The 15,303-nt window shown below is 40.6% G+C and overlaps 1 protein-coding gene across 1 annotated transcript in view; it reads left to right on the top strand.

The window, feature by feature from the left end:
* Positions 1–15,303, top strand: part of abca4a (ATP-binding cassette, sub-family A (ABC1), member 4a) — a 29,733-nt gene that overhangs the window by 1,437 nt on the left and 12,993 nt on the right. The window contains exons 5-20 of the mRNA XM_026364293.1: positions 1,304–1,431; positions 1,714–1,911; positions 3,765–3,854; positions 4,899–5,133; positions 5,973–6,112; positions 8,223–8,339; positions 8,926–9,123; positions 10,647–10,852; positions 10,930–11,106; positions 11,327–11,549; positions 12,118–12,339; positions 12,587–12,791; positions 12,920–12,997; positions 13,103–13,306; positions 14,838–15,015; positions 15,119–15,250. Of these exons, the coding sequence (XP_026220078.1) occupies positions 1,304–1,431; positions 1,714–1,911; positions 3,765–3,854; positions 4,899–5,133; positions 5,973–6,112; positions 8,223–8,339; positions 8,926–9,123; positions 10,647–10,852; positions 10,930–11,106; positions 11,327–11,549; positions 12,118–12,339; positions 12,587–12,791; positions 12,920–12,997; positions 13,103–13,306; positions 14,838–15,015; positions 15,119–15,250 (2,731 nt within the window). The remainder of the gene's footprint in view (positions 1–1,303; positions 1,432–1,713; positions 1,912–3,764; positions 3,855–4,898; positions 5,134–5,972; positions 6,113–8,222; positions 8,340–8,925; positions 9,124–10,646; positions 10,853–10,929; positions 11,107–11,326; positions 11,550–12,117; positions 12,340–12,586; positions 12,792–12,919; positions 12,998–13,102; positions 13,307–14,837; positions 15,016–15,118; positions 15,251–15,303) is intronic.

Here is a 15,303-nt window from a genome sequence, read left to right as displayed (position 1 = left end):
TAAGAGCTTTTATAACAGGATTACATCACATGGAGAAAGGCCTGTAGAGTAAGCTGCTTACTTTTATTGGTGTGTTTATTTGGTGGGAATGTAATTCATGCTTTCCTTCCCATGACAGAACATAGACACTGATCTCAGGGGACGACACCTACATAAATCTGTACTGTATATATGTATGTTTACACATGGAAAAGCATGTTTTCCCTGCTGACAACATGAACCTTTACTGTGAGTGAGTGCAGTCCAGCCCATGAAGGATTACATCTGGTCATTCTCAGTGCTGCCAGTCTCACGGAGGAATATGTAGATGGAGCTCACAGAGATATGCATCCACATTCCACCCAAGTTTCCATGAACCCAGGGAAAGAAAATTAAATCATGCTGAGAACCAAGTTATGTAACTGATGGATTTGACTTGTGGCTGTCTCATAGAAAATATTTGAATTCATATGCTTATTTTATGTTTCAAGGCCCTTGAACAATAATAATATTACCTAAAAAGAGATCGGCTGTCTGAGTGTCTATGCACACCTTGAGTATCCAGAGTGCTGTGTATTTAGGTTGGAGGTTATATAAAACCAACAGTAAGGTGATGAAATGTCTGTAAATGTATTGAATGTTGTCTATCTAGCTTTACCTAGATGTGTAAAAGGCCCCAGGGAGTGAGAGTACGTGTCAACAATCACTGCCTCATAAACTTTTACACTGTGTGTACAAAACTAGCCTCAGCGACGACTTTTCCTCTCTGGTTTGTGAAGTAGAACTTTTTGTTTCTGTGAAGTTTGAAAAGTGCAAATATTATTTTGCTCAACAACAAAAAAAGGTTTAAAAATTGAAGCAATGTGTCCTTATGTGATGCTTTCATTCCATGAATATTTTGTGTGCTGAATATATTCCTGTTTCCTCTCCCTTTCTTGATTTTGTGACCTGCTTGTTGTAGCTTTCAGTGGGGGCATCAGTTCAGTTCATCTAGGGCAGAACCTGGATAGAGGCCACACCAGCTATTTGGCAAGGCAAACATTATTCATGCACAGACAGGTGACTGGAAGTAATGAGACAATGCAGAGGTGCCTTTATCCTGTGTTCCTATCCTCCTAATGCAGCATATGTGTCACAACCTGCCCAAAATATTTGCCACTAAGTCTCCAGATTTTTTCAGTGTACCCAGTTTATCCACCGTGTGACTCAAACGCAGATTTCATCAGTGTGTTGATAGACAACATGCTGGAATGAATCTAAAATTGAAGCTTGATGTATTCAAATACCTTTTGCCCACAAGAACTGGCTGCTTCTCTGTGTGCAGGCCGAGGAGTAAAAGTGGAGAGCATCCTAAAGGACGATGAAACTCTGACATCGTTCCTACTGAGAGACATTCCCCTCACAGAGTCTGTGGTGTATCAGCTCGTCAATGCTCAGATCAGGCCTGAACAGGTACACGTACACAAGCATAAACACACACCTACACAACAGGGTTGTTGTGTGTGTTATATGGCATTTTATTCATTTTTAGACATTCCACCTTGCATGGTACTAAGTTGGATCATACTGGATTATGAAGTTACACAATAACAAATGTAGATCAAAGGCTTTTAGAGCTCTTGGCGTCCTGGCCTTGATTTAGATTTAAGTCCAGTGGATATTAAACGTACTCAGACATTATATAAAAGCTTAAGTCACCATAACCTACTGTAAGTTTCCTTTTGTTTTTTGCAGTTTGCCTATGGGGTTCCTGACTTGCATTTAAAAGACATAGCCTGCACCCTGAACCTGCTGGAGCGTTTCCTGATTTTTCCCAGCCACAGAGGTGTCTATGCTGTTCGCAATGCCATGTGCATCCTAACACCACAAAGGCTGCAGGTCATCGAGGACAAGTTTTACGCCAATGTCGACTTTTTCAAGCTCCTCCGTCTGGTCAGTGCTCGTTTGTCCTGAGAATTGGAAAGGATGGAAGTTTTAAGGATTGATACAAATACAGAAAAACTCAGCTTATCATCTAATGCTTTGCCATTTTATTTTCCAAACATGGGCATTATCCAAACTCTATTCATAATCAAGCCAGTTAAGGAGAGACCAGCATGGGGCTGTAATTGGAAGAGTTTCATTGGGGTGTTAACTTATTTAATTTCAAAGATGCTATTCACAGAAAGCTGAGCCAAGCCAAGAGGCCTGAATGGGCTGAAGCTGGCAGATGGTAATAAAAGATTTGGCAGGTTATGACATTAACAAAACAATGTCATGCTCACTTTTCGCCAGTGTGCGTTGGCAAGATAGTGAAATGAAATGCCTTTCTTCAAATAGCCCTCAGTTTGGAATAAAACCAGTATGTAGATTGTGCAAATGACATGAATATTAGCTAACCTGCTGATATTATAAAAATGTCATGGAGTACACTTTACTACTATGTTACTTCTTAGTTTCAGGTCATGAGTTTCAGCTCATGTCTTGATCCAAACTACACAAGCTCACACAGGCCTGATCGGCTGACACGCAGCTTTAAATCTGGAGGTGCAACCGATAAACAGGTGTTCGTATTTTGAAAGGGCTGTGACTCATGGGACAAACATTTATCAGGCAAATGTAGCACAAAGTAAACAAAACCTTTCTGCTGCTGTGTTCAGCTGAACACTAGAGATAAATCAAACAATTCAGTCTTATTAAAAATTCTTCCTCGATTAGCTGCTGCTTGGCTGACCTTATTGCATAAAAGACTAAATTTAGTCCATGCCCGGACTCTGCCACTGTGCGTCTTGAAATTGTGAAACAGCCATGAGCTAAGCAGACAGACAGACATGGCCTCTTTCTGTAATTAGCTTAGTGTGGAGACTCCTCTCTTTACTAATCACAGGTTACTGGGAGTAAACATGGGTCACAACAAGGCAGGCGGCAACAAAAGCTGCTTCAGTTTTAGTCTGATCACACACTCTACCTCTCTCGCTCTCTCTCATTCTCTCTCTCTCTTACATTCTGATCTCATCACACACACACACGCACACACACACACACACACACACACACACACACACACACACACACGCACACACACACACACACACACAGTGAGACAAAAAGAAATATCAGAGGAAGGATGTCTTCTGTGGCAGTTCTGTGTCTTGGCCTTACTGCTTCCTGATGCTTTAAGCTATTGTGTTGTGAGCTGGCTGGAAGATTTCTGGGCAAAGCAGCAGAGGATCCTCACGAGAAAGCAACGCTCAACAGATACAAGGGAAACACTTATAGTAACATGCCATTAAAAACAACAGGACAACTATTCACATTTTTCTCCTTAATCCACTAAAACATGTTTATGTCAGTGCACATTTTATTTAATTCATCATTCAGGGTTTTCATTTATAAACAGCTTTAAAAAATCCAAACATTTACTATAAAGCAAAAGTCAATATTTGAAACGGATTTCTAGCACTTATCCTTCTTTGTCTTTAAAACAAAAAGAAACACCTAAGGGGGAAACATTAACAACATACTCTGTGTCAAAAGAAATTGGGTTTATGGGAAGTGTAGTGTTAATGTCAAGAAGCACAATATTTATTACAGCATATATATATTATATATATATATATATATATATATATATATATATATATATATATATATATATATATATATATATATATATATATATATATATATATATATATATATATATATATATATATATATATATATTATGTGTATATTTTAGTGGTAGTCTACCTCTAATAGTATAATCATGATTAATCATAATAATCATTTGTGTTTCTCTCCAGCTTCCTCTTGTTCTGGACAATCACTCTCAAGGCATTGACATTCCCTTCTGGGTACAGGCAGCCTCTGCTGCCTCAGACAAACTGCGAGAGGTAAGGCATGGCCTGCGCAGCCCCACTCTAGCTCCATTCAGAAGTTCACAGCCTGCTATTTTTAGCCGTCAGGAAACTGTTGCTTCCTCTTGCCTGAGTTTTTACACAAACACAGACTGTGGGGGGGACATCATTTAGTGCGTGTGAGGAAGGCTAAATCCAGAACAGGCTCATTTAGCCTCAGAAATAGATTGAGCATCACTATGGGAACATCCCACAAACAGGTGAAAGCTCCACATGTGAAGGTTAATGAAAACTAACGGAAGCTCGGAGGCGACTGCATGATCTGATGTGACAGTACCACTATGCTTGTTATATTTGTGTAGTTTTCAGAACAGTCACGACTAGATGAATTGTGTCCAGTGGGTACACATGAGGGTCTGCAGCAGCTCTGACTGCTTTTACAGTTTAGTGTGTGATTATGTATGTGTGCTGGGCTCTGTCTGAGTTAGTCAAAGTGCTCCTGTGTTTGAAACATCGCATGCACATAGACACATGAAAAAGCTTTGTTGTTTGTTGTGGATGTTACCATGGTATATTTGGTGTAGCTGACATCCTGTTGGCGAGACAGTTGTCCCTGTCTCGTTGAAAGACAGGACAGATCAGTCATTCCCCACATATTTTACAAAGCAAAATCACATGTGTCCCTTTGGAAGAGGACAAAAAGAGAAAGATTGGAAACTCTTGTAATTAGAAAATCTGGGGATTTTATGTCATTTCTAGCCGGTGTGTACAGGTTTTCTAGAAATTTCACATATATTTCACATTTTCTTTATACCTCTGTGTTGTTTCTTATCTGCATGTGTCTCACATATGTCCACTCTTCTTGTCTTTTCTTACTGCTATAGTGCCATACCATTCATTACTATCAATACAAAGACTAGATTCTCCTTGATGATTGACATGTACTAAGGCCATATTGATGCTTGAAAACTTGAGTGTATGTTTACCATAACAAATCTGTTATATTGGGTTTCACTCTCTGTCTTTGTTCTTACTTAAGCCCTTTCCACCCCCCTCAGTATTATCTTATCTTCTGTGCAGTTGTTCCAGAGGAAAAGCTCCAGGGAGCTTCTGCAGGTTGTGACTCCTCTCTTCCAGAGCAATCTGTCCTTCAGGCAGGTGATGGCTGCTGCATCCAGCCTGGTATGTGGCTACACTGAGGGGGCTTTTTCCCGGGTCACCTCCTTTAACTGGTACGAGGACAATAACTACAAAGCTTTCCTGGGTATCAGTAGCGGCAGGGCACACAGCCACTACTCATACAACAACAGCACCAGTGAGTAGACCACATACAGATATTAGCATGTTAGGCTGCCAATAATGACTTACTATGTTTTTTCAAGTACCTCAACTTTACTTCACTTACTCCACTAGAGAAGGAAAGTATAGGATTTTTTTTCCTTTACTTTATTTGTCTGGTGTCCAACATTTGTTTTTATTGCTACTCGTTAAAGGGGTTCTCTCCTTGAATCTTTTCATAAATTAAACTGAACAAGACCTGAACATGACATGATCATTTCTGCAGACACTTGATTTATGAAGTGATGTGGAGTTCGAAGTGACCCTGCACAAGACACAGGACCCCAAAAATGTCCACAAAAACAAGCCAGTGCTCTCCGACTGCCAGCACTACCAGCACAAAATTGTCAAAGGGTTATGTCGGAAGAGGACCTAGCGTAAAAGTAGTGCCAAATCTACATGTGAACCATGCTCCATTGTTTTGAAACTGATCGTGGGATAAGCTGAAAAAAAAAAAAAAGATAAATGTGAACAAATCTGGACAAAACTTCATCAACATGTTATGTTGTAATAGTACATTTAGTTTGTTTTCTGTCAGTAACTGGGTCGATTGATACCCACAAAATCACTTTACTGCTACTTTTTGGAATATCTACTATTGTAAAGTGCAAGTCTTCCTGTTTAGTAATGGAGAACATCTTAGGCAACCGCATGAACTTTTACTTGAGTTTCGAGTTTTTGTATACTTTTTCACTGCAGACAACAGATGATTACCTGTTTCCTTTGTTGCCAGTTTCTAGTTGACATGTCTCGTGGCGAGATTGAAAGTGTATTACTGTATGCAGATAAATACTAATCCTACTGTATTCCCTCCAGCTCTTTTCTGCAATGATCTAATGAGAGACCTGGAGTCCAACCCTGCCACCAGGATCGTGTGGAACTCTGTGAAGCCCATGCTGATGGGGCATATCCTCTATGCCCCCGACTCTCTAGCTGTCAGAAAGATCATTCGAAATGTAAGCAGCACTGAGTGCATTTAGCTAAATTGTATTATAGTGACAGTTTCCAGTGACAGTAGACGTTAGCAGGATTCTTAAAAGTAGGGTCTACAGCAAATCAAACATGGAGACATAATGAAAGTTTATAGAAATATAGTAAGTAAAGGAGAATTGTTCTCATATCACCACCTTTAGATTTTTTCTATTACTCCATGACATCCAGAACTTTTATGTGCTTTAGAGCAGACAAGCCCACAGCAGTGAACAATGCAGTGTCTCTCTAAAAGGGATCAGCTTTCCTCATGTCAGGTCCAGTCCTTTGTATCTGGATGTAGATAGGTGTCGGTCAAAGCCTTTCAGGGGGGCACCGGTCATGGATGGCTTGGTTACAATGGGACAACACAAGCTGATCCGGCACGGTGACAAACACACAGCATAGTGGCACCATCGCTTTTTCACTGTTATGTAAGCAACACGAGTCTGCCTTCAAAGACGTGTGATCACATGCACACAGAGATACATTCAGTCATGTTGTGTAGCGTTACCAATTTCTGTTTTCCTCCTTCCTTAGACTGGGATTTTAATTACAATAAGTAACTAATGACCAAGGGGTTAATCCATTTCTTTACTAGACCAAAGCCATGGTCTCGACACCATCTCTTTCTTCCTCTGTACTCTGTCATCTATCTGCATCCTGATGTTTGCTGGATACATTTACATAAAAGTACATTTACCTTAGTTAACAGATCATTTTTGCTGAATTCTACCTATTTTTACATTTTTCTCCTTAATTGTTCAAAAGTTTTAAAAACTGTAAGGTAAATATGCATTTCCATGGTATCACTGTAAAGATACACACTGAAGTTTCATGCAATGTCAGTTTGTGAATTTAAAACAGATGAATTGATGAAAGGTAAAACTCAGAAAAAAAAGACTTTCTGTATTTCTTTCCTTTTCTATCTTCTTTATCTTAAATAGTTGTAAATAGCTAACAGGTGAGGTGCTTAAACAATCCACCGCTTCCATATTGAACATCCTACCATAAAAATGACTAAAATAGCTGATAAGACAATTATGCCTAAAATCCATGTAATACTATTTAGACAATTAACATTGTATTTTTATTTTCGTAAAATTCTCAGAGCGCTGGCATAGTTAGATCCCCAAGGAGTTTTAAACATCTAATCCATCAAATTCTTCTTTGTCCTGTTATCCAACACTTAAACAGAGGAGCAGGGAAGTTGGAACCAGTCACTGGCATTCATGACTTTATTATGTGTGGAACACAGTGCACTCATTACATTTTCTAGTATGTGTTTATCTATATTCAAAGACACCCTACGTACCTTTCACTGCCCCCACGGAAGAAATCACCCTAAGGAACCCCCTCCCCCTTTACCAACCCAACCATTCTCTTTTTTTCTCCCTGCTATTTTAAACTGCCCCAGGGAATGAGGAAGCTCTCACTTGTGGGAACCTGACTGAGATTCACTGGTCAGGCCGAATGAATTGAGGCCAGTTGTCACCAGCGGCCTCCATTATCCCCATTGTCGCCCAAAATCAGACACACACAAGAGGAAGGCGTTTAATTGGGTGTACTCTTGAACGCTCTCATCCCCCACTGCACATGACCGAATGCTGAAATAGCCTTGTTTTGTTATTTGCCTGACACAAAAGCACAGTACTCACACACAGTGAGGGTTTTAATGATAAGCATGCAGTAAATATTTGACTGAGTGTGTTTGTTGCACATGTTGTTGGTTATCTGAAAGGGCTCGCGGGAATTCTTTGTGTGACAATGTGTGTGTTGTCTTTGCGAGGGCCTGTTTTCACAGGGAGTTTAATGTGGGAATGGTATGTAGCGGGAGATTAGGAGGAACGGTGAGAGTGTGTGTATTTGAGTTTCTGAATGGTGTGTACATATGTAAATTGGACATTTTGTCTACAAATGTGCAAAATGTTTGTATTTTCATGCATTTCTATATTACTAAACTTTGTACATCAGGATACAAGCTTTTGTGAGAATCTGTGTGTGCGTGCTTATTCTTGATAATAGTTTCCTGTCCTTTCAATGTCGACACACCAACTATTTGCACACACATCCATACACACATTCTCATCACCGTAGGCAAACACTACATTTGAGGAGCTGGAGCGACTGAGGACGATGGGCAAGGCCTGGGAGGAAGTTGCTCCTCAGATCTGGGCTTTTTTCCAAGATGGAGTCCAAGTCAAGATGATCCGGGTAGGACATTATTGTGCTGTTAGTGAATAATGACATATAAAGAGTACAGTCGCACAACCTTAGTAATGAGGACACACATAAAGTAGCTTTATCAAACTGTGCTGATCGCAATTTGTGTTGTGAATGAAATTAACATGAAACCAAATATTGGAAGAGCGGTTTCAAAATACATGCACTTATCAGTCCTACTACGTGCAGCAGATATGATCAGGATCTACCTTTGTGTTCAGCAGACATCCAATGTCCAGCAACTGTCTCTTTGAATGACATGATTAATGATGTTGCTGAGCTTTTCCTCAGTAATACTTTTTTATCAGACTTTTGTCCAAGTTCCTGGCTTGAACAAACTGTAGGACCTTATCTTACCAAACATCCCCTTTTCCATTTATCCGTCTCTTTAAAATGCTATCTATCTTTGCCTACTGCATTGCAAGACCTGTCAATTTTTTTGTCCTTGTTTGCTTCCCCCCTGAACTCTAAACCTCTACTGGTGTCTCAGCAACATCTTCCTTGAAAAAAAAAAAAACATTTCTTTTAATGGAAAAAACAGGACACACACAGATGATTCCCCTTTCCTTTTTTCCAGGACACCATACGTAACCCATCAGTGATGGATTTCATCGACAGGAGTCTAGAGGAGGCGCCATTCTCTGCCAAACACTTCCTCAACTTCCTGCACAACGGCCCACCGGAGGACCGCCCTGATGGCATGCCCAATTTTGACTGGCGAGACATCTTCAACCTCACTGACAGGGTCATTCGAATGCTTAACCAATATGGAGAGGTGAGTGGGCATTACTGAGACTTTGAGAAATAGTGTTTAGTGTTTTCTTCATTATGCCAAAACTGACTGAACTTGTGTGTCAAGTTCTAGGACTATTCATGGAATAATCCAGTTAAGCGCAGCTCTTCTCACTAGTTGAATACCCTAGTTGCTTGAAGCCCAAACGCAATGTGCTCATTCCCCTCTTGACATGATGGCACTGTTTAGAAAAGCTGTCTTTGGCTTTTAGGGTTGGTCATCCCGTCCAGACACATTGAAATCTACCTAGGTGGGCAAGCATCAGAGCAACAAACTAGCTGTCAAGACTCTTTTGTTTACTGCTGATGGAGTGAAGGGTTAAAAAAAACATCACATACCTTCTCTTGTGAGGGTCCTCTACATTTAAAGTGGGCCAATGCATTTGAAACAAAGTTTAAATCACCCTTTTTGATGTGTAGGCTAATCTGGATGAGAGGCCTAACGTCCTGGGGGGTGACATGGGGGACACCTTGGGGCATGGATGGGTGGATGGTTGGTGTGTTTTGTTTTTGTCCAACTTCAAGCTTACAGCACTTGAGCGTGACAGAGAGAGTGGGAACGATTGAGGCCAATTAGTTACAGCTGCCACTTCATCCATCATCCTTTTTAAAGCGCCAACAATGACTGTGGGCTTGATGGCTGGTTGGCTGCATGTTAGTGGCATGCATGTGTATCACACCACACAGTGGTGTTACTAGGTGAATGCCTGGGCAGCCTTTGAGATTTAAATCATCATGTGTGCATGAGATCTTGGTGGCAAATAGTTGTTTTTCTGTTTATCTTTCTTCTTGGATCAAGGTTATATCATAAATTCTTTATATGAAAAAGAAAGCCACTGCAAATGTGAAGGTAGAGAGTGGGTCATGGTGATTTGAGCCAACACTGGCATCTCTGGCCATTTTCAGTTTTTAAAAAACAGTATACTGACCTGTTGTTCAGCAAAGGATTTACTGCATTCTGGGGTTATCTGACTATGAATTGTGAGTAAGAAACACTTCACTTTAAACTTACTTTTATGAGCATTGCTCTACTGCTCTTGCTAGTGTTGATATAAGCTAGTAAACTTCTACAGGACACACTGAGGCAGAATGAAGTACCAACGTTCACGGTCCCTAGAGGATGAATTCAGATGACGTTTGAAATCCTGGACCTTTCACGTAGCCCCAGAAGGGGGGGTCAACATTTTTCATGACATCTTGACATCTATCAGAAGGAATGCCAAAATTTTCTACACTCATGTTCTCTAGTGGATGAGTTGCTATAATGTTGATGCTGATCCATCCACTTTTCAATCTAGCACGGTCATCAGGTTAAAAATGTCAGTGTGCCTGATCAGTTGCATAACTAAATACATCCTAATATTCTGTACTTTGTATTTAGTGCTAATTGGCTATGATAAATGTGTATAAATGTGTTTCTCGTCAATGCTGCTAGTGACCATTAGTTCTGAAGGTGAAGTTGAAAAAACCTCCCACTGTCTCCCTTACTCACTCCCCCTCACCCAGTGTGTGACCCTAAACAAGTTTGTGCCGCTGCCTGATGAGGACGCCGTCACTGACCGAGCCTTGGACCTGTTGGAGGACAGCAAGTTCTGGGCAGGCCTTGTCTTTGTAAATATGTATCCCTGGACCAACAATGTCCCACCTCATGTCAAGTTCAAGATTCGTATGGATATTGATGTAGTGGAGCGGACCAATAAGGTCAAAGACAGGTAAAAGTCAAAGTGCAAATGATTAGTTTAGTATGATGATGAAAAATATATAGACTCACTAGGTGTGTATTACTCAGATATTGGGATCCTGGCCCCAGAGCAGATCCTATGGATGACCTTCGCTATGTTTGGGGCGGCTTTGCTTACCTTCAGGACATAATTGAGCATGCGATCATTAAGACTCAGACAGGAAAGCAGTGGCCACTGGGCGTTTACCTTCAGCAGATGCCATATCCTTGTTATGTGGATGACCTGTGAGTGGAAAACATTTTTTAGTACATTAAACAAACCACATCAAACAGCAGTAGCAGTGTTCACTGATCCTTAAGCTTTAGAGTTTAATGTATAGCCATGATTTATATTTACAGTCTTTTTTTGGTAGTAAGCCTAGACAGATGGTGAGAATCACACAATTCTGGCAAGCAGTCTTTACATTCTTCTCCATCTTATTTCCTCTCTCACTCCTCCCTCCAGCTTCATGCTGACACTGAATCGCTGTTTCCCTATCTTCATGGTACTGGCCTGGGTCTACTCTGTGTCCATGACAGTCAAAAGTATCGTTCTGGAAAAGGAACTTCGTTTGAAAGAGAGCCTAAAGGTCATGGGGGTCACCAACGGCGTCATCTGGTCTACCTGGTTTATTGATAGCTTCATCATGATGGGCACTAGCACTGCTCTCCTCACTATCATCATTATGGTATGGAAAAATCTAACAAATTTATAAAAGCAGTTGCTGTTTTATAATCCAATAAATTCACCTGTGATATTAAGTTCACTGTGTTTCTGATCATGATTAACTGGTCTGGATAGACAGATCAGTCTCAGTTTTCTGTGAACTGTTATCTGATTAGGTAATTAATGATAGTGACACACTAAGTGATTAATCATTAATACAAGAGCCTTTAATACCATGACATCATGGGAAGTATGCTGGAGACTTTAGGAATGAGCTGATCAACAATGATTAACTTTTGTGCCTTCTAAAAATCATCTCATCAGTAAGATGGGCTGTGCTGTCCTCTAGTGGACGCTTGGCATAGCACAATGTTTAACCTAAGCTCACCCACATAAAACATTCTGTATTGTCACACGATGATACAAAACAAATACTTTAGAATATTAAGACAATACCATATATATCACATTGATAACAGCATAATCCTTTTTTATATAAATGCAGCTTTCCTTTAGTTTTAATCTATATGCAGTTATTTAGTATGTTGTTACTGACAGTCTAAGAGCATGTGTTTTTCTCTGCCGTGCAGGGAGGGAGGGTACTCAACTACAGCAATCCAATCATCCTTTTCCTCTTTCTGCTCACCTTCACTACGGCTACCATCATGCAATGCTTCCTCCTCAGTGTCTTCTTTAACCAGGCCAACCTGGCAGCAGCCTGCTGCGGCATTGTTTACTTCACCCTTTACCTCCCACACATCTTCTGCTTTGCCTGGCAAGACCTCATCACCAAAGACATGAAGATACTTGTGGTGGGTGTAACATGACTTGAGAATGAAAGACAAACAATATACAAAGGCGCTTGAAACAACTTTCAAGCACACACAAACGTTTTAAATTGTTAAAATCCTTGTTAGAATTCTCCATTAAAATGCACTCCCTAGCTCCCGTAACCTAACCCTAACTATCACACCTTAATGCCCGATCCTAATCCTTATATATACCCTAAATATATATACATATGCATATATGTGTACTTAAACTTGAGTCTTCACTTAGAGTCTGCTGTCTCAAGTGGCATTTGGCTTTGGGACAGAGTACCTGTCTCGATATGAAGAACAGGGTCTGGGTCTACAGTGGAACAACATCCAGACCAGCCCTCTAGAGGGGGATGAGTTCTCCTTCCTCACCTCTATCTGCATGATGGGCCTGGACACCCTGCTGTATGCTGTTCTGGCCTGGTACCTGGATAATGTCTTCCCTGGTGAGTGCGTTAGAGTGGAATTAGGAGTTCAGCAACAGATACAGATTGTTTCTGAGACACAGTATTGTATAGTTTGTCTTTATATATTTACTGTAGTTTAGGTATGATTTTTTTTATTTCCATCACAGGACAGTATGGAATTGGCCGACCGTTTTACTTCCCCCTCCTGCCTTGTTACTGGCTTAACACTGTGGCTCCAGCTTCAAGTAATCTCATCTATTTACGGCCATTTACGTTGAGGTTTATGAGGAGGAAATTAATGTATCTAATGTGTGTTTAACATGTTTTGCATTGTGTTTTTTTTCTCAAAGGCAATAACAAACTTGAGTTGGATAAAAAGGGCTTTGATAACCTGGCAAACAATGAGAAAGGAGAGCGACAAAAAAAAGAGGAAGAGGAAATACAGAATCATGGAAAAAACCAGGAGAAAGCTGAGACTGTGGAGAAGATCAACTCATGTGAACACCCAGATCAGCATGCTGAGGCTAAGGGCAAGGAGAACCAGGAGAAGGATGGTATAAAGGCTGCATTACGTGTTATTATTGTTTATAATCAATAATAATAGGGGCTTGATAGCTAAAGGCTCTGCCTCCCATTCTACATTTGGAAACTCTAGGAACCACAAGTAAATCTGCAGCCTGAGAACAGAGAGTTCTGCTGGGAAGATAGGGAACTATGCGGTCTTAAATTCAATTCTGGATTTTACAGGGAGCCAATGGAGAGAAGCTAACATAGGAGAAATATGATCTCTCTTACTAATTCCAGTCAGAACTCTGGCCGCAGCATTTTGCATTAACTGGAGGCTTTTTAATGAGTTATTGGGACATCCTATTAATAATGAATTACAATAGTCCAGTCTGGAAGTAACAAATGCATGGACTAGTTTTTCAGCATCACTTTGGGACAGGACATAGGAGATCATATTTCTCCTACGTTAGCTTCTCTCCATTGGCTCCCTGTTAAATCCAGAATTGAATTTAAAATTCTTCTTCTCACTTATAAATCCCTTATTAATCAGGCTCCATCTTATCTTAAAGACCTCATAGTTCCTTATCTTCCAAGCAGAACTCTCCGTTCTCAGGCTGCAGGTTTCCTTGTGGTTCCTCGAGTTTCCAAATGTAGAATGGGAGGCAGAGCCTTTAGCTATCAAGCCCCTCTCCTATGGAACCAGCTCCCAGTTCAGGTTCAGGAGGCAGACGCCCTCCCCACATTTAAGACTAGACTTAAATCTTTCCTTTTTATAAATCTTATAGTTAGAGATGGATCAGGTGACTCTGAACCATCTCTTAGTTATGCTGATATAGGTTAGTCTGCTGGGGGAACTCTACTGACAAACTGAGCTCCTCTCCTCTCTCTTTTCTCCTATATCAATGCAAATGCCACCATTTCATGTCATTACCCTTGTGTCTTCTCTCTCTTTTAGTTGTGTTTCCTTCTCTCTGTCTCCCTCTCTCTGTACTTTTCTGCAGGTATCCTCGGCCTGGAGCTGTACATCTCCAAAATCCAGTTGACCTGCTCAATGTTCTTGATGCTTGTTGTTGTCTTTATTGCCTGCTGTTCTTTTCTCTCTTCTCTTTCCACTCACCCCAACCAGTCGAGGCAGATGGCCGCCCACTATGAGCCTGGTTCTGCTGGAGGTTTCTTCCTCTAAAGGGAGTTTTTCCTCTCCACTGTTGCCTAAAGCTTGCTCAAATGGGATTGTTGGGTTTTCTATATCATTGTTTGTATAATTATTCTCTGTAAGGTCCTAAACCTTACACTGTAAAGTGCCTTGAGATAACTTCTGTTGTGAATTGGCGCTATACAAATAAAACTGAATTGAATTGAATTGAGATTAAATCCTGATCCGAAAAAGGAAATAATACAGTTGCCCTTGAAATTACTCAACCCTCATGCAAATTTGTTGTTTTGGCAAAATCTACAAACTTGCAGAGATAAGATATTTACACATCAGGTATTGTCTCAAGCACCCCTAATGAAACTAATAAAGTGTTTAATTAGTTCCTTTAGGTGTTGCACTGTATATACTGTGCTTGCTGTGTGCAGGTGAGTCTTTCTTTGAGGCAGAGCCAGCTGACCTGGTGAAAGGTGTTTGCATCCAGAACCTGGTTAAAGTGTTCAGCAGTTGCTCCAGACCGGCTGTGGATGGCCTAAGCATTAGTTTTTATGAAAGCCAGATTACTGCTTTTCTGGGTCACAATGGGGCTGGGAAGACCACCACCATGTATGTCACACACATCCTGTACATACAAACATAAGCTCACTATTATCATTACAATTGAACCTGTATAAAATTATGACAAATGCTTTTTGTCTTGTTCGCCCAGGTCTATCTTGACTGGTATGTTCCCTCCCACATCAGGGACAGCCACCATTTATGGCAAAGACATTCGCACAGACATGGATACCATCCGTCTTTCTCTGGGAATGTGCCCTCAACACAACATCCTTTTTCAGCAGTACAGTACCGTCTCACATTAATTCAAGCATTCCTTTAAAGAGGCTCAAAAAT

The sequence above is a fragment of the Anabas testudineus genome, chromosome 2, assembly GCF_900324465.2.
Source record: "Anabas testudineus chromosome 2, fAnaTes1.2, whole genome shotgun sequence".
Taxonomy (NCBI): domain Eukaryota; kingdom Metazoa; phylum Chordata; class Actinopteri; order Anabantiformes; family Anabantidae; genus Anabas; species Anabas testudineus.
Note: the sequence above shows the minus strand (reverse complement) of the source record. Positions and strands in the feature narration are given on the sequence as shown.